At 48.5% G+C, this 25521-nt stretch overlaps 1 protein-coding gene across 5 annotated transcripts in view; it reads left to right on the forward strand.

The window, feature by feature from the left end:
* Positions 1 to 6851, forward strand: part of PHF2 (PHD finger protein 2) — a 93418-nt gene extending 86567 nt beyond the window's left edge. For all 5 annotated transcript variants that reach the window (XM_061426239.1, XM_061426238.1, XM_061426240.1 and 2 more), the window contains 4 exons: positions 2454 to 2549; positions 3062 to 3171; positions 3819 to 4209; positions 4880 to 6851. In XM_061426239.1, the coding sequence (XP_061282223.1) occupies positions 2454 to 2549; positions 3062 to 3171; positions 3819 to 4209; positions 4880 to 4968 (686 nt within the window). In that variant the 3' untranslated portion in view covers positions 4969 to 6851. The remainder of the gene's footprint in view (positions 1 to 2453; positions 2550 to 3061; positions 3172 to 3818; positions 4210 to 4879) is intronic.
* Positions 6852 to 25521: the final 18670 nt, after the last annotated feature.

A 25521-nucleotide genomic window follows, 5' to 3' on the forward strand; every position in this document is an offset into this window, starting at 1 on the left:
TGAAAGGTGAAAGTGAAGTCGCTCAGTCGTGTCCGACTCTAGCGACCCCATGGACTGTAGCCTACCAGGCTCCTCTGTCCATGGGATTTTCTAGGCAAAAGTACTGGAGAGGGGTGCCATTGCCTTCTCCGTGATTTACACTGATTTATGCCAACTCATAGATTTTTCTCATCTGGATGTGTCATGTGAACAGAATTGCACAGTACTTGGTCTTTGGTGCTTGGCCTCTTTCATTAGCATACTCTTTTTTTTTTAAACTTATAGTAACACATTATTCATTTATTTATGCATTTTTTTTTTTTTTGGCTGCACTGGGTCTTCATTGGTGCGTGTGGGCTTTCTCTAGTTGCGGTGAGCGGGGTCGACCCTTCCTTGCGGTGCACCGACTTCTCATTGTGGTGGCTTCTCTTGTTGCGGAGCACAGGCTCTAGGCACACAGGTTCAGTACTTGCAACACACAAGCTCAGTAGCTGCAGTGTGTGGGCTCTAGCATGCGCAGGCTTCATCTAGTCACACAGGTTTCAGTACTTGCAACACACAAGCTCAGTAGCTGCGGTGTGTGGGCTCTGGCACGCGCAGGCTTCATCTAGGCACACAGGTTTCAGTACTTGCAACACACAAGCTCAGTAGCTGCGGTGTGTGGGCTCTAGCATGCGCAGGCTTCATCTAGTCACACAGGTTTCAGTACTTGCAACACACAAGCTCAGTAGCTGCGGTGTGTGGGCTCTGGCACGCGCAGGCTTCATCTAGGCACACAGGTTTCAGTACTTGCAACACACAAGCTCAGTAGCTGCAGTGTGTGGGCTCTAGCATGCGCAGGCTTCATCTAGTCACACAGGTTTCAGTACTTGCAACACACAAGCTCAGTAGCTGCGGTGTGTGGGCTCTGGCACGCGCAGGCTTCATCTAGGCACACAGGTTTCAGTACTTGCAACACACAAGCTCAGTAGCTGCGGTGTGTGGGCTCTGGCACGCGCAGGCTTCATCTAGGCACACAGGTTTCAGTACTTGCAACACACAAGCTCAGTAGCTGCGGTGTGTGGGCTCTGGCACGTGCAGGCTTCATTGGTTGTGTCACACGGGCTTTGTTGCTCCAGAGCATGTGAAATCTTCCTGGACCAGGGATTGAACCTGTGTCCCCTGCATTGGCAGATGGATTCTATACCACCAGGGAAGTCCTCCTTAGCATACTCTTTAGGCTCCATCCACATTGTAGCACATGTCAGCTTTGTTCCTTTTACTAGCTGGATAACATTCCACTGTGTGGACACACCACATTTGTTTATCCCTTCGTCCATCCCCAGGCACTTGGATGGCTTCCACCTTTCGGCAGCTGTGAATAGTGCTACTGCGGGGGGTTTTGTGTGGCCTGTATCTGTGGTGTCTGCCTGGGTCGCTGCCTAAGGCACCTTCTGAGAAGGTATAGCCACTATGAAGTGGCTATACCATTTCATAGACACGTTGAGACCACATCCATTCTGTGTCTTTGTAAACAGAAACCAAGGCCCAGAGTGGCTCTGTGGCCTGAGTCTGAGGTGGGCAGTAAGTTGGCAACTGGGCCATAGCTGTGGCCTCTGCTCAGGGGCATGGCCCCTCACCTCACACCGTAGCCCCTCCAGGCCCAGCGCTTCAGGTTCCAATACGATCTGAAGGAGTTGCTGTTGGCTGCCTGGGAGGAGACTTGGAGCAAGGACCCACCTCCATGCCTTGGCCCACTGCCCGGGATGTCCTAGTCCCCACGGGCTGTGGTGTGCTTCTCAGGGCGAGGGGCCATGTGCTGCCCGCATGGCGCAGGGCCTGTCTTCAGTGCAGTCCTGATGGTGTGAGGCTGCACCTCTGTCCTAGAGAGCCCTCCCGCAGTGACGCTGGGCCTGTCCTATCTGGTGGACACTTTCAGGCCTCACAGGCGGGGGCTGTCATGGTCTGACAGTGGGGTGAACTCCATTTTGGGGGTGCCCTTGGGACATGGGTCAGGTCCTGGGGGTTAAACCTATTGATAATAGGAGGAGGCACCCAGTGAGTCACCCAGGACTGCTGTGTGGGTCTCCCTGCTCTAGAGACTTGTCGAGGAGAGTCTGGGGTCCTTCAGAGCCAGCTGGCTCCATGGACATCAGAGGTTCCCTTCTCTGACAGTAACAGAAGAGATGTCTTGAGAACTGGGCATTCAAGTGGGTGTGGCGGCCAGGCTGGCATAGGCATGGCTGCTTGGGTGGCCATGGGGGCTGGATGGAACCCATTGTCTGGCCTCTCTGGACCCCAAGGGGTGCCTGGGCTGAACAATTTCAGAGGCCAGCTGTGCCTGTGCACGGGGCAGCCACTCCGGGAGGGCTGGTGCTATGGAGCCTGAAGACGGCCCCAGGGGTGCCAGTCATAGGGTCTGCCAGCAGCCTGCCGCTCCCGTCCTGCTGGGGCCACACCAGCAGCTCAGTCCTTCCTCCTCTTTCCGCCTCTAGTTTACCCCTCCCTGGAGTCGGATGAGGACAGTCCTGTTTTCAAGTCCCGGTCTAAGAAGAGGAAAGGCTCGGATGACGCCCCCTATAGCCCGACAGGTAGCGCTGGGGGCTGGGAGGGGAGCTCTGTCCACACGGAATGCCAGCAGTCGTGTTGCACACCCACTGGCTCTGTGGCTCAGACAGGGTGTCTGTTGAGCCCCGACTGGGGCTCCACTTCAATCCCAGGACCTCAGCCAAGTGCTCTCGCAAACACTCAAAGGCGTCCCAGCTCCTGCCAGTAGGGCAGTGCAATGTCGCTGTGGTGCGCTGGCCCTCTGCCTTGACTCTCCTTGACGAGCATCCCTGGGCAGGTCCCGTTTGCCCCTGGCCCCCATCATGGCAGCCAACAGAGTGGGGTCTGGTTCCCCTAACACACTCCCTTCCTGACCCATCCTGTCCTGCTGGTGGAGGGCAACCACCCCCACACGAGGTTGGGGCTATTGCTGACCTTCCCCCAAATGTGACTTGTCCCTGGGATTCAGGGACAGATTAGGGCAAGGCTGGGAGATCCAGGAGGGTGCTCAGGCACTGGGTGGCGACTCGAGGAAGGCTGACCTTCTTTCCTACAGCGCGGGTTGGCCCATCGGTGCCAAGGCAAGACAGGCCTGTGCGCGAGGGGACCAGAGTGGCCTCCATTGAGACTGGGCTGGCAGCTGCCGCAGCCAAACTGTCGCAGCAGGTGAGGAGAGCGTCCGCCTGGGCTTGGGCTCCCCAATGCCTTTGCTCCCCCCACTCTCATGCACGGGGAGCGTCCCCCTGGGCTTAGGCTCCCCGATGCCTTTGCTCCCCCCACTGTCATGCACGGGGATCACCCAGGCTGGGGCTGTCACGGCCTGGTTCCTTCAGGCTCCCAGGTCCATGTTAGTGGGAAGCAGAGAAGCTGGAAACTGGTGTCAGAAGTCCCATGGTAGCTCACAGTGGGGTGGTGGGGAATGGGGGGTTCGGGAGATGGGGGAGGGGCCCATACTACATGTCCTCCAGTAGGTGAGCTCAGATTGGGCGGGTCTGTCCACACTACAGCTGAGTGCTGATGCTGAGTGCTGATGCTGTGTCCTGGACGTCCCCATGTCCAGGATGGCTGGCCTCACAGAGCGGGGCCTGGTGGTCCCTCCACAGACCCCAGAACTGTTCTGCGGGGCTCGTGGTGGCTGGAGATGGGCTTGGGCATGGTCCAGCCCTTTCTGCTCCTGCAGTGCTGACTTGCTCGGCTCCATGGGAGAAGCCTTGTCCACAGTAGACCAGGCTGCTCCCAGGTTGCAGTCTGCTCCCCAGGGTCTGGGTCTGGCCAGCCCTGTGCGGTGACGCACCTGCATGCTTTGTTCAAAGGAGGAGCAGAAAAGCAAAAAGAAAAAGAACACCAAAAGGAAGCTGGCTCCCAACACCACCTCCCCCTCTGCCTCCGCCTCTGCCGGCACCACCTCAGCCAGCACCACCTCGGCCTCCACCACCTCGGCCTCCACCACCTCGGCCTCCACCACCCCGGCCTCCACCACTCCGGCCTCCACCAGCACGGCCAGCAGCCAGGCCTCACAGGAGGGCAGCTCACCTGAGCCCCCGCCAGAGTCCCACAGCAGCAGCCTGGTCGACCATGAGTACACAGCAGCTGGCACCTTCACTGGGGCCCAAGCCGGCCGTGCCTCTCAGCCCATGGCCCCCGGGGTCTTCCTCACGCAGAGGAGGCCCTCCTCATCATCCCCCAACAACACCGCTGCCAAAGGTACCTTGCTTGCTGACCCTGAGTTGCCTGTGAGTGACCATAGGTCTCTGTCCCTGCAGCCATGAGTTTCTGTGGCCAGGCCCTCAGTCAGTGTGTGAAAGAAATGGCTCCTTTCAAGACTGAGACCTCTGGTTACTCGCCGGGGGGTGGGGGGTGGGGGCTGGTTCTGGGTACCTTGGAGCTAGGTCCATTCCTTTAGACTACCAGGGCCTTGGCTTTGGGTCCTGGCTTGGAGACAGAGTGTGGTTGATGGTTTGTTGAGGGTTCACTGGGAGTGGCCTAGGGTGACCCAGGCTCCTCCATGTGATTTAGGGGTGGGACAGTTGGCTGGGTCCTATGGTACCCCCACTGTCACCCCAGGCCCACTGTGCCCCGGCCGTGAGCCCCAGCCAGCCATGGACATGGGGGGGGTGGGTAGCTCCAGGTTGCCCTAATGCCATCCCTGGACTGTCCCTGCTGCACACGCCATGCCCCAGCCCCTTGTCGACACAGTCTCTGAGTGGGGCATTTTGTCGACAGTTGATGGTTTTGGAGGGATGCAGAGCTCACTGTGCTTGGGCATTGCACGCCCATCTTACAGAAAGGATGTGGGCTCAGTGAGGGATTACAGACCCCCCCATATGCTGCTCCTCTCACTCACCTGTCTTTTTTGTGTCTCCACCTCCACCAGGAAAACGTACAAAAAAGGGCATGGCCACTGCCAAACAGAGGCTTGGGAAAATTTTGAAAATTCATCGGAATGGAAAACTACTCCTTTAAAGTTTGGAAAGCCAGGATCCTTCTGCTCCACTCAGGACCCCCGGAGCCCCGCTAGAACATCAGCCCCCAGGAGGGTGGCCTTGCTGCCTCACCCAGGGAGGGCCTGGCCTCCTCCCAGCAACCACCCCCCTCACATGAGCATCTGTTGCTTCAGCAGGCGGAGCTTGCCAATGTGGACAGACGTCCTTTCTCAAGTTGCTTAGAGTGACCAGTTCCCGAAACGTGGCCCTGCCCGTTTGAGGACCATTCCAGTTTCAGGACAGCCTCCAGGCATCCCCGAGCATGGGTGTGATTGCAGGGCCTCTGCAGCTCTGCTGGGAGCATGAGTCCTTCAAGGAAGGAGGAGTGAGCCAATGCTCACCAGGCCCAGAGTCTGAGCTGGCCACAGACTGGTAGCCTCCAGAGGCTTAAAAAAAGGCAAAGAACACTAGAGAGGAAGAGGAGGAGAAATCGGGGTGTGTATGTGCCCCCCTTTTCTTCCCAAGTGATTCTCAGACAAGTCCAGAGAGTGTTCTGTCCGGTTAGGAGAGGAGCCTCTGTGCTCTCCAGATAGTGGGTGGTGGGCCGGATGGTGGGTATTGTGCCCTGAATGTCTGGGGCATTTCTTGGGGCCGGCTGGGGCTGGCAGCAGGGTCAGTGTGTCAGTGGGGGCGAACTGGAGCCATCATGGGGTCCCCGGGGAAGGGCTTGGGCCCAGCCACAGTGTGGCATCCCGGGGGCCCAGGCTAAGCCACGTGGGTGGGCCTCATCCAGCCTGACCATCTATACTCCGAGAAGCACTTCCCAGCCAAAGCACTCCGCCATATGCCTGGTGGGGCAGTTGGTGGCCGGGTGGCCGAGGACTTGGGGCCAGGCACTTCTATCTTGTCACTTGTCGAGTGCACGGGTGGCTCCTGGACCACGCGTCTGCCCATCGACATGGAGGGGCTGGATTTGTTTCTCAGGCAATCCTGTATTTTAATTTTAGATGTATTTCCTGAAGCATATTTTTCATAGAATGTAGCGTGTAAATAGCTTTTTAAATAACTTCTTTTTTATAAGAGTAAAAGTATCTTTAGGAATTTCTTTCTATAGAGTCCTTCATTAACATTTATACGAGTTTTTTGCCGAGTATGATGAACAGTTGGGTTTCCGATGCTTTTCCTTTTCCTTCTTTCTTTGTATTATTATGGTTATTATTATTATTTTTTCTTTTAGGAACTAAGGTATTGCCTGAAAAACAAGTGATGTCTGTGCAGCCTTATATCTGTCTTGACAGAAGCAAACAGTACACAAAAGATCTATTTCAGACACATTTGAAGAGGAATCTTCAACTTGAATACCAGCTCTTTCTTTCCTTCTTGTTGATGAAGGGGGTGGGGTACAGTTATTTTACTAGCACCTTGTGAAGTGTTTCTGTGTTTTGTGATGCTGTAATTTATTAATGTTTGTAGCTTTTTATATTTGTACATTTCTTATGAGCTTTGTTTATATGCCCATCCCTGGGTGTTCTGTCCATGAGGAGAGGCAGCTTTGTGTGGGCCTTGCCATCCTTGCTCATCCTGTTTGGGGGACACAGCCCCGGGGCCCAGAGGCTGGAAGGGGCGAGCCTCACGGGGCCCTGACTATTCTGACCCAGCGTTTTGAAGGTTTCCTTTCCTGTCCTTGTTGAACATTTATATAATCTAACCTGGCCATCAAGCTGTTCTCTCTCTTCCTCTCTTTTATTTTTTTAATTTTATTATTATTATTTTGGCAACATGTACATTTCTAACAAAGTTTATTGTGGCTATTAAAGTGTTTTATTTCCCAATTCATATTACTCTTGTATCGAGTCCATGAGGTCTAAGGTAACTTAGATCAAAGTTTTAAAAGAGTAAAAATATTTCCGGTTTTGTACAGAACCACGTCTTTGTCGTTTTTGCCTCGTTCACTGTTGTCCACTCTGCAGTGAAGATGGTGGGGGTCTTGGACACTGGGGAGAGGAGTGGACCAGTGTGGTGGGCTGGGTTTAAGGGTGGGCAGTCAGGCCAGGCCCCCTACCAAGGCCCAGGCCCTGGCTGCCAACATTCCCCTTGGAAAGCCCTTGGATTGCCCACAGGGCATAGGTACTTCCCTGTACCCCAAAGCTACAGCACCCTGAGCCAGCCTGTAGGAGCAGGCAGAAGAGACCCTTGGTCAGAGTGGGCAGCCTTTGAGACCCTGGCAATACCAGCCCCAGCACCAAGCATCCTTAGGTGCCCGTAGAACATTCTTGGTGTCTTAGTGTTCACAGGCGTGCAGTTTAGCGAGTCCAGTGATAGGCACCCGAGAATGTGTGCAGGATTTCAGTCTAAATCTGATGTTATTTACAACAGATGAACAAAAGCAGATCCCCCATCCCACCCTAACAGATGCACAGTGAAGGGCACAGTGAAGATCAAAGATTAGGGAGAAAGAGCAGCTAGCCGGAGGGGCCCGCCAGAGGAGACTTTGGGCCCACGCTGGGGCTGCCCCAGCTGCCTGGCATCTCAGACTTTGCTGGGCCTTGGGATAAAGTGTTCAGCTGCACAGCCTGAATCTGCTCTGCTGGGGCCTCTGCACACTCCCAGGTTAGGCACTCACCCTGTCTGGCAGCTCTCCTGTCCTTGCCCAGATCCAGCCAGATTCTGCCCTGAGGATCCTCCAGGGGTCCCCACACCCTCATCCCATAGCCGCCAAAGGACTGGGCTGAGCCCTGGGTTGTTCTGTGCATCCTGCCCGCCAGGACTGGCTCTGGCTGCCCAGCCTCTGAGTTGGAGTCCTTGAGGCTGAGTTATCTGGGTGCTCCTTGGGTCTCCCCACCCCAGCATGGCTGTGGGGATTGTGTCTTCAGAGGGCCACTTGGGACCTAGGGCCCTGGGCTTGGTGAGGGCTCCCAGAAGGTGCCCAGAGTCTCTTCCCTGGCCCTAGGCCCTGTCCTGGGCTGTACCCACATCATCCTGGGGCAGCCTGGCCTAGTTGAGCCCTGGGCCCTCGCTCTGACCCCAGCAGTCCAGGTGTCCAGGAATGACTATAGGTGGACCCAGGCTGTGCATTTCTCGGTATGCCTGTAGCAGGGGCAGCAAGGGGCCTGTGTTGCTCCATGCTTGGTGCTCACTGTGGCCCTTCCGGGGTCTTCTCATCTTCATGCAAGGCCACTGAGAAAGCTCCCTGCCTGGCCCTACGGACCCAAGCCCTCATTTGACAGATAAACTAAGGCTCAGACTGAAGCCCTCTGTGGATGAGACTTGAGTGCTCCGGGATCATCCCTTGCTCAATCATTATTTCTCAACCTCCTGGCAACAGGTGGCTGGCCATGTAAGTGGAACACCACCATCGTATCAAGGCAGCCCCAGGGGGCCACAGGATGCTGGCAGCAGGGTCCTGAAGAGCCATCTGACCAGCAACAACTTCTCAAAAGGAAACAAAGGGTTGCATGTTAAGCCTGAGATGCTGGAGCTGTTTGTTTGTTATTGCAGGCTGCCCTAGCTCTGCCTGCGACTCATGAGTGGCTGGGGTCCTGTGCATTGAACATGGCATAAATAACAAATTGCCTCAACTCAGCTTACAAAGTTGAGCTGAATTTTACAGTCATTTTCCTGAGCACCCATTGAGTTCCAGGCTCCATGTTGAGAAACTTACAGAGGCTTCCTCAGGGTCGATTTCGCCAGGGGAAATTCTGCCTCACCTGCGGCTCACTGTCACCTGCTCCCTTGTGCGGTGGGACAGTCTGTGATGAGACATCCATCGTGTCGTCTTATACTCCGGGTGAAAGAAGGGAGTTTGGGAAGTTCCCTGGAGCAACCCATGAGATGAAAATGTCTTCAGCAACACAAGCAAAGGCCTCAGGGCAGGTGACCAGACCTTAGGGTGATCAGATGGTGGGAGGTGGGGTAGCAGCTGGCTGAGCCACAGAGGGTGTCCACACAGTAGGGATGTGGCAGGCCCTGGGGAGCCCCTGCAGGTGAGCAAGCAGCCTGCTGCAGGATAGGCTGAGGAAAAGAGGATTACTTTCCACCCGGGGTCCTGTCTCCCTAGGGTCCCCCTCCTTCTAGGGCTCCCTCCCCTTCTGACATCTGCCCCCCTATTCCCTCCACCCCTTATGCCCATCAGGCACACGTTACCATTGTGCAATTGGAGAGGGAGCTCAGCACCACCAACAGCCCAGTCTGCTTTGCATGGTGCTGCTTAGATGCTCAGAGCCTTAAACCAACCCAAGGGCCAGTCCCCAAACTTGCAGGAAAGGGTCCCGTGTGGTGCCTTGGGGCAATACTGAGAGTGACCACCAGGGGGCAGGGGAGGGCCAGGAACGACTTGTCCTCCTGCGATAGCAACCTGAATTCATTTTGTGCTAGGTGTCCTTCGGGCAAGACCCTGGGGCTAAGGGCAGAAGGGACTGATGTGGGCAAAGAGAAGTCATCAGCATGCTGTGAGGGTTGGGAGGGAGATGATAATAATCAGTTCACCTTGGTCCTGAACTATTTAAGCGCTGGGTGTGCCAGGGCCTGTTTAAGTATCTGGCATATATTATTAGCACATTCACGCCTCACAACTACCCTCTGATGAAGGTCCTACAACTGTCTCTGTCTTGCCGAGGGGGAAGCTGAGGTACAGACTCTCACAGCTGGTGGAGCTATGGTGCAAGTCAAGTCTAGGCAGGACAGTTATAGGGCCCTTGAGCTTGTGAGAGACACCCTGCTGCAGACTCCCCAAGATGCAGAAGAAAGAGCTGTGCCAGAGCAGAAAGGAGCTACCATTCAAAGGCCCTGAGGTGGGGACAAGGTGAAGTGCCATCTTTGAGGATGGCTGGAGTAGAGGATGAGCACAGGGGAGGGGACAGAAGTCAGGCAGGGCAGCAGTTTTCTTGCCTGACTCTCCGCTCCATCACGGGGGTCTCTCCCTTTCCCAGGCTGCACAGAGACTTTCGAATCCCCCCTCCCCAAACCCCACGTTCCCCGCTGGACCCAGCCCAGCCTCCCTCTGTGCACAGCCCTGAACAAGGAGCCCTCTTTGCAGATGAAGACCCTGAGGCAGGTCTTCTGCTGGACACATGGCTACCGGGGGTCTCTGCTTCCTTGCCCATGGTTCTGAGAGGCTGCACAGTGTGTGGGAGAAAGAGTGAAGAGTGCTTACCATCCAAGGTTTAAAGAAAAAGATGCTGCTGATATAAAACTTAAGACTGTGTTCCCAGCCCTGTGGAAAAAACCTCCTTAGCAGTAATGATAATGGTACATAAAATTCATGTCAAAGACATTAGATGCTGGTGCTAAATTCCATGGGTTTCATGTTGTGATTATGCTGCCAGTGTGGTACACTTTCCTGAGTGCCTACTGTGTGCGGGACAGAGTGCCATGTGGTTTCCCAAGGCTTGCCACTTGCCACCTCCCCCTACACCTCAGGTTTGGGTCCTGGAGCTGGGAGGCCTTTCTGAGGAGGTGACCTTTGGGCAGACCCCAGAGATCGTGGGGGAAGAGTGCCGAGGCCAAGGGAACAGTAGAGCAAAGGCCCAGGGGCAGGATCAAGCTTTGTGAAGAACAGTGGGGATGGTGTGAGTTGAGAGCTTGGCAGGGCCAGGGTTCCAGCAAGGCTTCTTCTGCCCCAATCCTTGGTCCGGGCTGTGTCCCCTGCCCCTTCCCGACCCAAGGAGCCTGTGGAAGGCCTCACCTTGCCTGGCTGTGGAAACCTGGGGCTGGCTTCAGCTTCTTCATCTTGAGTGACTGATATCTCAAACCCACAGAAATTCTATGGGGCCAACTTCTCCCTATGGGTCACCATTCCCACCTGACCTTCTGCTGGACCTTCTCTTCCACCTGTCTGACCTGACAGCCTGTTGGCTGTGTTATCTCAGACAGGTCACTTCCCCTCTCTGGGCCTCTTCTTCCATCGGCCTTCCTGATGAGGAGGAGATGGATGAAGCAGGGAGCTGGAGACAAAGGGGTGGAATGTCCCCACCTGGTCTCCCCCAGATCTTCTCTGCTATGGCCCGCAGACGCCTGCCCACTCGGGAGGGAAGGACACAAGGACACAAGACACAGCCAGGCCTCAGGTGGCCAGGCCTGGCCCGAGAGGTCTGCCAATGGACGTGCCATGCACACCCCAACTTGCAGAGGTGTGTGGAGCAGAGGCTGCGCCCTGAGCTGGGTGTGAACCCAGGTGGTTGTGTCCACGCTCAATTAAATGTTTACTCACTTCTAGCTTGCAGTCTCCCTCCCATATTTTGGAGTGAATCCTTACTTCTCACGACCCAGGGCTTTGCGTCCCCAGAGTGCTTTGGATGGAAGGACGCCGGGCAGGGCTGCGTGAGGAGAGGTGGTGGGAGGGGTGCTCTGTGGGCTGTCGGGCAGCCTGACAAATGGGCTCCCTCCTTAGACGCTAGTCCGCCTTTCCCAGGCCGAGTCCCATCGGCTGCCTCATCCAAACATCCCAGGGGATGCCACCTCGGCAGAAAAATGATGCTGTTCCATTAACATCTGACACGGATTTGCAGGCCCCAAACAGACGAGCGTGCATGTAAACACCCGGCCTAGCTGGGCCCTCGCCCGGCTCAAAGCGGGATCCTCGTAATTAATTGTCCGCCTGCCGGCCCACCGGCCTGAACCCACACTCCAGCCAGTGTTATTTCAATCCCTCCTGCCACCCCCGCTCCCAAACTGCATTCACCAAACGGCGGCTGTGCCGGAGCTTGTAGGAAGGAGAACGGAGATGGCCTTGGCTCTGCAGACCTCGACTTCCTCTCTGCAAAACAGAGGCGTCGTCCTGGCCTCCTCGACAGTCAGGGGAATGGGGCGCCTGTGCCTGGCTCAGGCTGGGCCGAGCATCCGCACACCCACAGGCACACTGTCTCTGCTGCCTGGCCCGAGTGGATCAGGTGCTAAGCGAGCGGCCTCCACGGGTCAATGGGGTCTCCACGCCCCGGATGTGCGCTCAACGCGCCTGGCATTGCCGCTTATCTTTTCTACTCATTTTGACTGATTTAGTAAGTGTGTAAAGCCACATGTGTTACAACATGTGATTTTTTAGCCTGAAGAGGGAGGATTTTTGTAGACTGCTGTTCTAGAATGTGGTCTACAATCAGTGTGTATAGGTACACCACAAATACTTCTGCTTTTCAAAGAGAAATACCATATAAATGGGCTACACATTTTGTAGAGTAAGCTTTGGTCTGCCACATTCATCTTTCCTTCCTTTTTCCCTTTTTGGTTCATTTCTCTTAGAGTTTAGGAAAACTGCATGATTTTGCCTGTGATGGGGCCTCAGGAACTCCTTGCTCTGCACCTGCAGCTGATGGAGATGCCACCTCTGGGAGCTGCAACATGGGGACAGATATCTTACCTCTGATGGAGTCATAGGGTAAACCAATGCCAGGCTCACCGATGGGTTCCTGCAATGGGTTCTGAGGTCAGTATCTTCTCTCAAATGTCATTTACTTCATCTTCAAACCTGGGGGAAAACCCAGTCTTATTTTCTTTTCCTTTTCTTTTTAGACCACCTAACTGTGACCCCCTGCGATGAACTGTAATGGCCAAGAGTTAAGATCCTGAGTTTATCCTCCATCGACATACAGGAATTTGTGACCCATATCACACAGAAGTTTATTGGTGGCTGTCTCTCAGTGGTTGTGGATTAAGCTCTGGAAAGTTTATTGGTGTCTGTTCTCTGCTCTTCCCATGGGGTTACCAGGAGAAGTGTTAGGGTTAGGGGTGTGTGTGTGTGTGTGTGTGTGTGTGTGTGGTGGGAGAGGTTCCTTGAGAAGGAGACATCTGGGGGTGTGTGGCAAATGTGAATAAGGATGCTTTTGAGGGAATTTTTTCTTTTTTTGTCTCTGTTTCATCTGTTCTGACTCAGACCATAAAGTTTTCATGATTGCAGCTTTAGGATGTATTTCCAATCTATCAGACCTTCCCTTTGCTTCTTGAATTACTGTGCTACAATGTGTGAAGCAGTTTTGAAGGTGGGGAAAAGGGGCTTGTGCTCCAGTTACAGTCTCCACTCAGGAAGGAGGGGCTCCCTCCCTGTCTGTTCAAACCCTCCCTCCTCCTCTCCCCAGATGCTGACATTCTCTGGGCTTAGCTCTCCAGGCTCCACTCTGCAGTCTTCTGGAGGACCCTCAGCTGTGCTCACTCAGCTGCTCCAGACTCATTTCTCACTGCCTTGGGCTTCAGAGGTCCTTTCTGTCCTTCTGCCAACACACTTAGATGGGTTGGTTCTGGCTTCGTCAGGTCTCATGGCCCTGCTGGCCGCATCTTAGCCTTCCCCAGAATGCCTTATACTAGACCTGCGTTGACTCTGTTTCCCTGATTCCCTTCTTCACAGTCCCCAAATTCAGCCCCAAACACTACCTCCTCTGGTCATTCTTCAGCTTAGCCACTAACTGCCTGCAGTATCCCCACATCCCAGGCCTTCTATTCTTTCATGGCTCAACTCCTACAGCCCCATCAGGGGATGCTCTGTGTGGTCAAATGGACCCCCTCTTGACCTATTTCACTCCAGAAGGTAGTTTATGTCCTTGATTTGGGCCCTGGAGCCATGGGAAGCCCCTGGTCCAGGGCAGGCAAGGGCACCAGTGACTGGTACATGGTGGGAAAGCAAGGTGGATCAGGGACCCCAGAGAAGGGAGGGAACAGAGAGGTGGGAGGGAGACAACAGGGGACTTTGAGAAGAGGGATATTCAAATAGGGGGAGGGAGTTTACAAGGAAGAGAGCTCCAGATAGAGAAACTCATGGAGTGTGTGGAACAGGGCTATTAATTCCTGCCCTGCAGGGGTGGTTTAAGACAGACAAGCAGCCAGGGCAGCCCTTCTGGGACCTGGGGTTATCACTGCTTCCTCTTGTAAGGCTGCTGGTGATTCATGGCCTGAGGGCTGATGGGCAGGTGGTCAGGGGCATGGTTAGACTAGCAGGGAGGGGTCATGGACATTCCTATTGTGGTGAACTGGCCTGACCTGTGCAGGCAGGACCAGGCTCCTGGGAGCCTGGGTGGCAGAGTGCAAGATCCCCTAGCTATAGCCTGGGAGCCCACTTCAGACAAGTGCTGTCTGGCCTTTAACCCCACACCCCTGATACCTCTGGTGGGGCACGCACATCTTCCTGGATTCTCTGTCTCACTCTTAAACTTGGCTGAACTCAGAGATCTGGAACTTGCCTTCTTAGGCTGGCTCTGGAAGCCCTGGAGAGGAGGTGCTCTGGGGCCTATGTCATAAACCAGGTCCAAGAGAAGGAGCCCTACAGCTCAGGGGCAGTTTTCCCTGTCTCCATTTTCTGGTAGTCCACTGGGTGACTGAAGCCAGGTGGTGCAAGTGACATGGATGTTCTTGGTGGCCCATTTAAAAGTGGGGGCTGCTCCTAGAAAGCATAACTCAGGCCTATAAGGGAAACAGATCATGCTCTGCTGGGAAGTCCTGTGGGGCCCAGGTAATGGGAGCACTGTGATTTGAGAAATGTGGTATAGGGACATATCACTGTGTTGGAGGCTCCCTCTGGAAGCAAAGGTGGAGAATGAGAGGAGGAAAAGGGATCAAGAAGAAGGGAGGTGGCCACAAAGCCTGAGATGGGACCAAGGCCAGAGTCATCAAGAGGACAGGGTGGTTTCAAGAGCCACCTGGCCCTCCCAAGACCCTCAAGAAGCTTAGAAAATGTCTAGTTAAGAGAGATGAGATCAACTGAGAAAAAAGACCTTCCACCCTTTGGACCAGTGCTGACCAATAAACTATTTTCAATGAAGAAAATGTTCATATAGTACAGTTAAACACTTGAAATATGGCTAGTGTGGCTGAGTTTTGAATTCTTAATTTTTATTTACTTTTAATTACTTTTAAGTTTACATTTAAATGGCTATGTGAAACAATGAAATAGAAAATGGAAAAAACATAAAGAAAATTAATGAACTCCCAACTTGGTTCTTCGTAAAGATCAATAACATTGATAAATCTCTAGCTGGACAGATAAGAAAATGGAGAAGATACACATTTCCAATATAAGAGTGAAAGGGTGGTCATTACTGCTGATCTTTCAGTCATTAAAAAAAACAACAAAAGCATATTATGATCAACTTTATATAAATTTTTGACAAGTGCCATAACATGGACAAATTCCTTGAAAGGCACAATCAACCAAAATTGATGTAAGAAGAGAATATCTGGATAGTCTTCTGTGTGTAAATTTTTTTGAATTAATAATTAAAAAGCCCCCATTCAAAAAAAAAATTTCCAGGCCCAGATTGCTTTACTAGTGAATTAATTTATCCATATGTATATGGTCTATTGATTTCCAACAAAGTTACCAAGGCTTTGATATGAATTCAAATTCACTATGAAAAGAAAATTCACTATGAATAGAAAACTCTTTTCAACAAATGAAAACTAGACAAACTAAATGTCTACCAGGAAAAAAAGGGCTTTGATCCTTATCTCATTCACACTCAAAAATTAAGGTCAAAAGGATTAGAGACCTTAAAAAGATAAAACACATACATCATTAAGAAAACATAGGAGAAAACCTTCATGACATTGAATAGGTAAAGATTTTTTAGAATGGACAAAAATAAAAATTGGCAAATTGAATTATATCAAAATAAAAATGTTTTGTTTTCTCTAAGTTTCCATTTAAAAAATAAAAACCAAGCCACATGAAAGATATAAACATCCAGATTCAAGAAGTTGAGTGTTTCCAAACAATATGAATCCAAAGAAATCCACACCAACCAAACATGTCAGAGTTAAATTTGTGAAAAGCAAAGACAAAGAAAAAATTTTATTTATTTGGGGGCCACACTGCATGGCTTGTAGGATCCAAGTTCCCTGACCAGGGATTGAACTCAGGCCTCAGCAGTGAAAGCACAGAGTCCTAACCTTTCGATCACCAGGGAATTCCCTAAAGAAAAAATAATTTTAAAATTCAGAAAAATAAATACAATAAAGAAAGCCTAAGGATTTCCCCAGTGGTTCATTGGTTAAGAATTTGCCTTGCAATGCTGGGGATGCTGGGGATGCTGGGGATCCCTGGTCAGGGAACTAAGATCCTACGTGTCACAGAGTAACTAAGCCCATAAGCCATAGCTAGAGAGCCCTCTGGCAGCACTACTGAAGTCAACGTGCTCTGGAGCCCACGTGCTGCAACTTCTGAGCCTGTGCGCCACAACTAGAGTCCATGCACCATGATGAGGCATCCCAGGTGCCACAGCTAAGACTTGGTGCAGCCAAATAAATAAATATATTTTAAAAGTTTAGATGGAAGAAAGGCTTCTGCACATCACTCAGACTGGTAAAATAGCTATACCACTAGGCTGTGATGAGCAGTATCTGGTGTGGTGATACCTTGAGCAACCACTAATGAAACTATACAGATCAGTGTATTTAGTTATTTAAAACTATTGTAAATAAGTCTGGTTAGCCTTATTATTTAAAAAAGTAATCTCAGAAATGTTCAAATAACCTATAGGAAGCCAAGAAAAAATAAACAGAGGGATAGATACAAAAGGAACAAACAGAAAATAATAATAAAATGACAGATTTAAGCACTAACATGTCAATCATTGCTTTAAATGTAAATGATACAAGTACATCAATTAAGAGACAGATATTGATAAAGTGATTAAAAATGTTCCAATTATAGGCTCTCATCAAGAAATTCACTTCATATATGTTTCTGGTGAAAGGCTGACCATAAACATTAGAAGGTAGGGATGAGAATATTCTATGAAATTAAGAAACAATTTACCTAAACAAGATACCTCCTTGAATACAAGACCACCTCACTTCTGGTAGATGAAACATCTGAAAGCAGGACCAAAGTTTTGTTCAGAAAACCTTTCTGAGTTTATCACGTTAAATATACAAATGACTGATATGCATTCGTTTGCACTGGAGGACAAGACAGCAGATACCATAAAATATTGATCAGAGCCATAAAAAGAAAAAAAGAGGAAAAAAGAAGTCTCTTTGAGACACTAAATTTAAATAATGTGTTTTTTTCAGGTTAATGGGAACTGTATACATATTGACTTCCTATAGGGTCATCTATAAGCCAATAACATATTCAGTATAATCTTTCCACCATAATGATTTGGGTTTCAGAGAAGCTGATCTTTCTTTTTTTTCTCACAGCAAACAGAGTAAAACTTATCTCATGAATTAAAAAAAAAAAAATCACTTCAAACATAATGGCATACATAGGTTGAAAGTGAAAGAATGGAAAAAGACATATACATTCCAAGCACCAATTTTAAAAAGGATGAGTGGCTATGTTAATATCACATAGAGTAGAATTTAGAGCAAAGAAAATTCCTAGAAACAAAGAGGAACATTACATAATAATAGAAGCACCAGTCCACTAAGAAGATGCAGCAATCCTAAATATTATGCATGAAACAACAATTCTTTCATGTGAGTTGATAGAGATGAAAGGAGAAATAGACAAAGCCATAATTATGCTTGAGAATTCAACATCTCACTCTCAGCAAGTGAGAGAACACAGAACATATCACCAGGCAACAACAGAATACACATTCCTTTCAAACAGCCATGGGATGTTTACCAAGACAGGCTATAATCTAGGCCATAAAACAAACCTCAACTTATTTAAAAGAACTGAAATCATACAGAGAAATCAATAAGGTAAAGACAAAAGGAACATCTCCAAACACTTGGAAAGTAATCATCAACATATTTCTAAATAACCCATGGAGCAAAAAGGGAATTTCAAAGAAAACATACTAATAAATAGAACTGGATAAAAATCAAAACATGGCATATCAAAAATTGTGAGATACAGCAAAAGCCATGCCAAGAGGAAAATTTATAGCCCTTGTTGTTGTTCGGTCTCTCAGTTGTGTCTGACTCTTTGCAACTTCATGGACTGCAGCACTCCAGGTTTCTCTGTTCTTCACCATCTCCCTGAGCTTGCTCAAACACTTGTTCATTGAGTTGGTGATGCCATCTAATCATCTCCTCTGTCGCCCCCTTCTCCTCCTGCCTTCAGTCTTTCCCACCATAGGGGACTTTTCCAGTGAGTCAGCCCTTCGCATCAGGTGGCCAAAGTTTTAGAGCTTCTGACTCAACATCAGTCCTTCCAATGAATATTCAGGACTGATTTCCTTTAGGATTGACTAGTTTGACCTCCTCACAGTGCAAGGGACTCTCAAGAGTCTTCTTCATCACTACAGTTCAAAAGCATCTTTTCTTCAGTGCTCAGCCTTCCTTATGGTCCAACTCTCACATCCATACATGACTACTGGAAAAACCATAGCTTTGACTATATGGACCTTTGTCAGCAAAGTGATCTTTTTGCTTTTTAATATGTTGTCTATGTTTGTTATAACTTTTCTTCCAAGGAACAAGCATCTTTTAATTTCATGGCTACAGTGACCATCTGCAGTGATTTTGGAGCCCAAGAAAATAAATCTATCACTGTTTCTAATTTTTCCCCATTTATTTGCCATGAAATGGTGGGATCAGATGTCATGATCTTAGTTTAATCCTAAATGCTTATGTTAGGAATGAGGAAAGTTCTCAAAACAATAATACATGCTCAAACCTCAAGAAGTTAGGGGGAAAAGAGCAAAATATAGCCAATGCAATTTAAAGGAAGAACTAATAAAGATAAGAGCATAAATTTATGACACTGAAAAGAAATAAAACAATACAGAAAATTAATGAAAAATATCATTAAAATTGATAATCTTTTAGCAAGACAAAGATAAATAAAAGACCCAAATCATTAATATCAAGAATGAAACAGGAGATATTACAAGAGATCCTGCAGCCGTTTAAAACATAGTAAGGGAATAATACAATAAACTCTATGAGAATAAATTTGACAGCTTAGAAAAAACCAATTGACTAATTCCTCAAACATTACAACAACCAAAATTCAATCAAGGTGAATGAGACAAACTGAATAGTAATGTAACTGTTAAATGAATCAGATTTAAAACTCCTGAAAAAGAAATCTGCAGGCCAAAACTACTTCAGTGGAAAGCTCTAGAAAACATTTAGAGAATTATCACCACTTCTGCAAAATCTATCTCAGAAAATACAAAAATGGGAACACTTGCCAACTTATTTTATTAGACCAATGTTATTTTTATACCAAAACCAGAGAAAGTACAAGTAGAGAGAAATAGAATGAAAAACTAATATGTTTTGGGAACCTAGAAGCAAAAGTCTTCAGCAAACTATAAGCAAATCAAATCCAGGAGTATAAAGCAAAACCTTATATACTCATAGTAGAATTTATTTTGAATTCAAGGTTGGTTTAATATTTTATAAATCAACCAATACCATCAGCATCAACTGGTCAAAGGCAAAAAAATATGATTATATCCATGGATGCAGGAAAAGAATGTGACAAATCCAATAGCCAATTATTATTTTCAAAAGCCTCAACAAACTTAAGTAGAGAGGTAAACTCATTCAACTTGCTAAAGAAAATCTACCTGAATACCTACAGCTAATATCACGCTATACTTAATGTTAAAGAACTAAATACTTTCTTTTTAAAAAATTTTATTGGGGTACAGTTGATTTTGGCTTCCCAGGTTGTACTAGTGGTGAAGAACACGTCTGCCAGTGCAGGAGACATAAGAGACACAGGTCTGACCCCTGGGTCAAGAATATCCTCTGGAGGAGGGCAAGGCAACCCACTCTAGTATTCTTGCCTAAAGAATCCCATGGACAGAGGAGCCTAATGGGCTATAGTCTATAGGGTCGCAAAGAGTCAGATACGACTGAAGCGACTAAGCACACACAGAACAGCTGCTTTACGATTTTCTGTTAGTTTCAGGTGTACAATAAAATGAATCTGTTGTCAAATACATATATCCACTCTTTTTTGGATTGTTTTCCCACGTAAGGGCTAAATTCTTTCTTTCTGAATTTGGGAACAAGGGAAAGATGCTTGTTCTCACCACTGTTATTTCACATAGTGCTAGAAATTCTAGCCACTGTGATACGAAAAGGCACACAAATTATAAAGGAACAAATTTAACTGTCCCTATTTGCAGATAACATTATGGTATATGTATAAAATCCAAAGAAATCTACAAAATATGAGAACAAGCTCTTAGAGGTAACAAGCATGTTCAGCAAGGTTAAAAGATAAATGATCAAAAAACAAAAATTTACTTTATTTCTATACACTAACAATGAACATTTGAAAATTGACATTAAAGCCATAATACCATTTATACTTATGCCAAAAAAAAATCAAACCCTTAGGTGCAAGTGTAACAAAACATGTACAGAATCTGAAAAGCTGACAATTATAAAATGTTGATGAAAGAAATCAAAGGAGACCTAAACAAATGCAGGCCCAAACCATGTTCATGAACTGCATGACTTAACATGGTAAACAAGTCAGTTCTCCCTGTATTTGGAGATTTGTGACCTTATTTGGTGATATAGTCTTTTTTATTTTAATTTAAAAGATCTAATTGGCTTTATTGAACGACTCATGAATCAGGCAGCATCTCATCTAACACGTCAAGGGGAACTGGAGATTACTTTATAGCCATGGTCTGCAAGACCCAAACCAATCAAAATCAAATGTCAAAGAAAGACCCCATTGAAAGAGCCGCCTTTTTACACCAAGTGGCTTGCTCAGTGATCTCATGTAATCGAGTCTCAGTGGAGACAGTTTTTACTGAAGTAATCAAGTCAAAATGAGGTGACTGAGGTGGGCCGTAATTCAAAGAAGTGAACCTCAGTCTAAATGTAGCACCTTGTACAAATACGAATTCAAAACAGATTATAGATATAAATGTGAAACTAAATAAATTTTAGGAAAAAACAGGACAAAATCCTTGGGACCTAGACTAGGCAAAGACTACTTAGGCCTGACATCAAAAGAATGATCCATAAAAGGAAAATAAATCAAAAGTAAAAAATTTTGCCCCTCTGTGAAAGATCCTTATTGAGAGGATGAAAAGATAAATTGCAGACTGGGAGAAAAATTTTGTAAGCCACATACATGACAAAATACTAATGCCTGCAATACATATAGACCTCTCAAAATCTAACACTAAGAGACAAACAATTCCATTAGGAAATGGGAAAAACACATAAACAGGCATTTCACCAGAGATGATTCACAGATGGCAAATAAGGTTGTGAAAAGATACTCAAAGGCAGTATCACTAGGGAACTGTGATATTATTACATGCCTATCAGAACAGCTAAAACAAAAAAGTGTGACAACACCAAATCCTGTGGGATGCAGAGAAACTGGATCCCTCCTATGGTTCTGGTTGAAATGCATGATGGTGCAGCCCCTTTGTAAAATACTTGGGCAGTTCCTTTTAAACTTATTAACGGAGTTACTAGAAGACCCAGCAACTGTACTCTTGGGCATTTATCCCAGAAAATGAAAATGTATTTTCACACAGAAATTTGGACAGGAATGTTTATTTGTAATAGCTGAAGTTTGGAGAGGATCCAGTGACCCTCAGTGAGTGAGTATGGAAACACTGGTACATCCATAGCATGAAACACACTGCTCGGCAAGAAAAAGGAATGAATATTGACACACACAGAAATATGGATGAATCTCCAGGGAACAAGGCTGAGTGAAGAAAAGCCAACTTCAAAAGGACACATACTGCGGATTCCTTTTATATAACATTTATTAAATAACATAATTATGGAGATGGAGATCTGATTACTGGTTGCCATGAGGTAGGGATGGGATGGGAGTGGCTATAAAGGAGTAGCATGAGGTAGTCCTACGGAGTATCTTGATCTGGGTAACAGTTACGTTAAGCTACATGTGATAAAATTGCATAGAGCTACACACACACACACACACACGCATGAGTGTATCTATAACTGGAGGTATCTGAATAAACTCCATGGATCAGATCAATGTGAATCTCCTCGTTTCGATTATGCACTATTGTCATGCGATATCCTACGTTTGCGGGGGAGTGAGGTGAAGAATGTATAGGACTCCTCATACATTTTTATGCAACATGCTTTAAATCTATTGTTATTTCAAAATAAAAAGGTATAAAAGAAAGGCAAGCTAAAATTCAGAAGGGAAAAAAATCTAAATAGAATGTGTGTAACCAAAACACACAAAGAACTCTTACGCATCAGTAGTAAGACAAACATCAAAAATAGGCAGAAGAGTTGAAAGATCCTTTTCAGAAGAAGATATTCGGATGGCCAGTAAGCACTTGGAGAGGTCTAGAGTACTGAAGTGGGTTACCATTTCCTTTCTCCAGGGGATCTTCCCAATGTAGGAGAACTCATGTCTCCTGCCCACATTTCCTGCATTGCAGGCAGATTCTTTGCCACTGAGCCACTGGGGAAGCCCGTATTATTCATCAGTCAGTCAGTTCAGTTGCTCAGTCATGTCCGACTCTTTGCGATCCCATGAATCGCAGCACGCCAGGCCTCCCTGTCCATCACCAGCTCCCAGAGTTCACTCAGACTCATGTCCATCAAGTCAGTGATGCCATCCAGCCATCTCATCCTCTGTCGTCCCCTTCTCCTCCTGCCCCCAATCCCTCCCAGAATCAGTCTTTTCCAATGAGTCAACTCTTTGCATGAGGTGGCCAAAGTACTGGAATTTCAGCTTTAGCATCATTCCTTCCAAAGAAATCCCAGGGCTGATCTCCTTCAGAATGGACTGGTTGGATCTCCTTGTAGTCCAAGGGACTCTCAAGAGTCTTCTCCAACACCACAGTTCAAAAGCATCAATGCTTTGGCGCTCAGCTTTCTTCACAGTCCAACTCTCACATCCATACATGACCACTGGAAAAACCATAGCCTTGACTAGACGGACCTTTGTTGGCAAAGTAATGTCTCTGCAGGGAAATGCAAATTACAACTGTAATGAGCTGTCACTCACTAGGTATCCATTAGAATGCAGATATTACTTTGACAATACCATATTTTGAAGAAAATGTGGAGCATGTTGGAACTCGTATACACTGCAGGTAGCATATCAAATGGGTCACCCTGGGTGAAACATCTTGGTAGTTTCTTGTTAAGTTGAACACATAGTTACCCTAAGACCCAATACCTCAGTAAGGTTGACTTAGTAACATGTTACATGTCTCCCTTCATCGGAGGCTGAGATCCTGCTCCTTTAACAGCCCCCATTGGCTCAGCTTGGCTGAATGGCTCACTGTGTACTTCTGGAATGGAATCTTCCATGTGAAAGCATTTTTCTTCTTGTCTCCTTTAGGTGACTACATACAAACCACTGACCCTCCTTGGTCCTGGTTGGCCTTCTCTCAGGGTACACTCCTCTCACAGGGCCTTCCTTCACTCCTGGTCTGTCGCCTCCTACTTTATCCTTCTAGTGTCTGGTTCAGGGAGTCCTTCCTTCCAGAAGCTTCCCCTGATTCCCCAGGCTGAGTCAGGTCTTCCGTGGGTCCCCCCGTGTCCATGCAATGTCACAGCACTGACCTACTGCTCTGTCTCCCCCTCTCCTGGGATTCCCTCTGGGCTAGGACCTCTGTCCCTGGCTGGCACAGGGTCTTCACATGCTTACTGCTGGGCACGCAGAGCCTGCCTCCTGCTCCAGGCTTCTACTCCACGTGGGAGACAGAAACCTGCATCCTCTCTCCTGAGCACCCATACCTGTGATTGGAAATGCAAGTCCGACAGGTGGGTTGGGCTGGTACTCGAGTTCAGGGCTGATTTGTTAAAAGGTTTTATGAAAGCATGCTAAATAGACCGTGGAATTGTGAGAGTAAGTCCTTCTCTGGTGGAAATTACTCAGCCATTTGGTTTTTATTTTTGCAAACGCAGTTCGGCCCTTTTGAACACTCACTTGATACGCCTTTGCTGCCAAAGCAACAGGAAGATATGCTTTGAATTCTCTGTAAAACCCCCATGTAAACACCAGGCTTACGGGTAATTGCAACAGAGCACCGGCTCCACTCCGGGAGCTTTCACATGGCCTGCCTTCCCCGACTACTGCGGGTAAACACACATTACCCTTGGGAGCCCCTGCCTGCCCCCAAAGCACCCACCTCCCAAAAGCTTCAAGGGTCGAAAATGAGACAGTTTGGTCCCCACCCTAGTCTGAGAGGCAGGGCTTCTAGAAGGGTTCTCTCTGTGGGGAAAGGAGGCTTCCACCTTCCTGGGGCTTCTGGCCTCGGGAAGCACTGTCTCCCCACCTCTGCTGGTTAGTTCTGTTACCCCTCAACTCCAATCCACGAAGTCAAGTCCTGGGGATCCTTTCCTGCCTTGGCTCAGGTCTGAACAGCTCTTGCCCAGCTTCTGGATGGTGTCCAGCCTCCAGGCCCACTCCTGCAGGTCTATCTTGTAGCTTTCCCCAGCTGGGCCTGCCCCCTCCGACCTCAGCTTGGAGGACACTCCAGCCTGGTGCTCCCACGATGTGCCCCCAGCCTGCTTGGCTCTCCTTGCCCAGCTCCCGGGGAGGCTGTTGCCTGGAACTGGCCATTTGCAATTCTTTGCAATCTCACCTCCTGCTATACCTCAGCACAGCCCTTCCAGTGCTCCCAGTTACATGACTTTCTCTTGCTTCACAGCTTTCCTGAACTTTCTCAGGGTCTTGTGTGTGTTCTGCCTGCATATCCAGGCCCTGGGTTGGGTCCCATGCCTGCCTGAGAAGCCTTATCCAGGGTTCAGTTCAGTTCAGTTCAGTTGTGTCTGACTTTGCGACCTCATGGACTGCAGCATGTCAGGCTTCCCTGTCCATCACCAACTCCTAGAGCCTGCTCAAACCATGTCCATCGAGTCAGGGATGCCATCCAACCATCTCATCCTCTGTCATCCCTTTCTCTTCCCGCCTTCAGTCTTTCCCAGCATCAAGGTCTTTTCCAATGAGTCAGTTCTTTGCATTAGGTGGCCAAAGTATTGGAGCTTCAGCTTCAGCGTCAGGCCTTCCAATGAATAGCCAGTATTGATTTCCTTTAGGGGCCAGGGTTCAGTACTGTTAAATGGAAGTTTCAATCAAAGTCCCCTGATACATTAAGTGGAACATTCCAGAGGCAGATTTGGAATTTCTGAAACTCTGACCAGCACGGTCCAGGGAATGGGGTCAGGGTCCTGTGGGACCTATAGAGACTTGTCTCTTCTGTTGAGAGACCCCTAGCTTGGAGGAGCAGAGAGGGTCACCAGGGGTTGCTGGACAAAGCCTTATCTCTGGGCCTGCAATGGCAACTAGCATGGGGACCACACTCTGTCTCCTGGAACCTAGGCCATACTCTGGGTGGGTCTGATGGTTGCCCTGCCACACACTCTATGTAGCATCAGGTTCTAGATTAGAAATGAGAGTAACTGTATGATGGCTCACCCTCTAGGACCTGGAGAAGTCTGGATAGGCTGGTGTCCATCCCGGGCAGGCATGGGGGTGCACGAGGCACATGTAAAGGGATGGAGGGGGCAAGTGTGCCTGTATGAGATGGCCTCAGGGAGCTATGTGTTTGTACCCCCATAACATTGTGAGGAGCTGGACACCAGAACCCAGAGAAGAGTCCTTCCCTTTTGTTATTTATTCACTAGTCACCCCTTCTTGTCCACCAGCACCTTCTGCTGGGCATTGCTCTGATCCAGTGTGAATCCTTGAGGGGCCCATGCTGGTGGGGAGGCTGAAGCAGATATG

The sequence above is a fragment of the Bos javanicus genome, chromosome 8, assembly GCF_032452875.1.
Source record: "Bos javanicus breed banteng chromosome 8, ARS-OSU_banteng_1.0, whole genome shotgun sequence".
Lineage (NCBI taxonomy): Eukaryota > Metazoa > Chordata > Mammalia > Artiodactyla > Bovidae > Bos > Bos javanicus.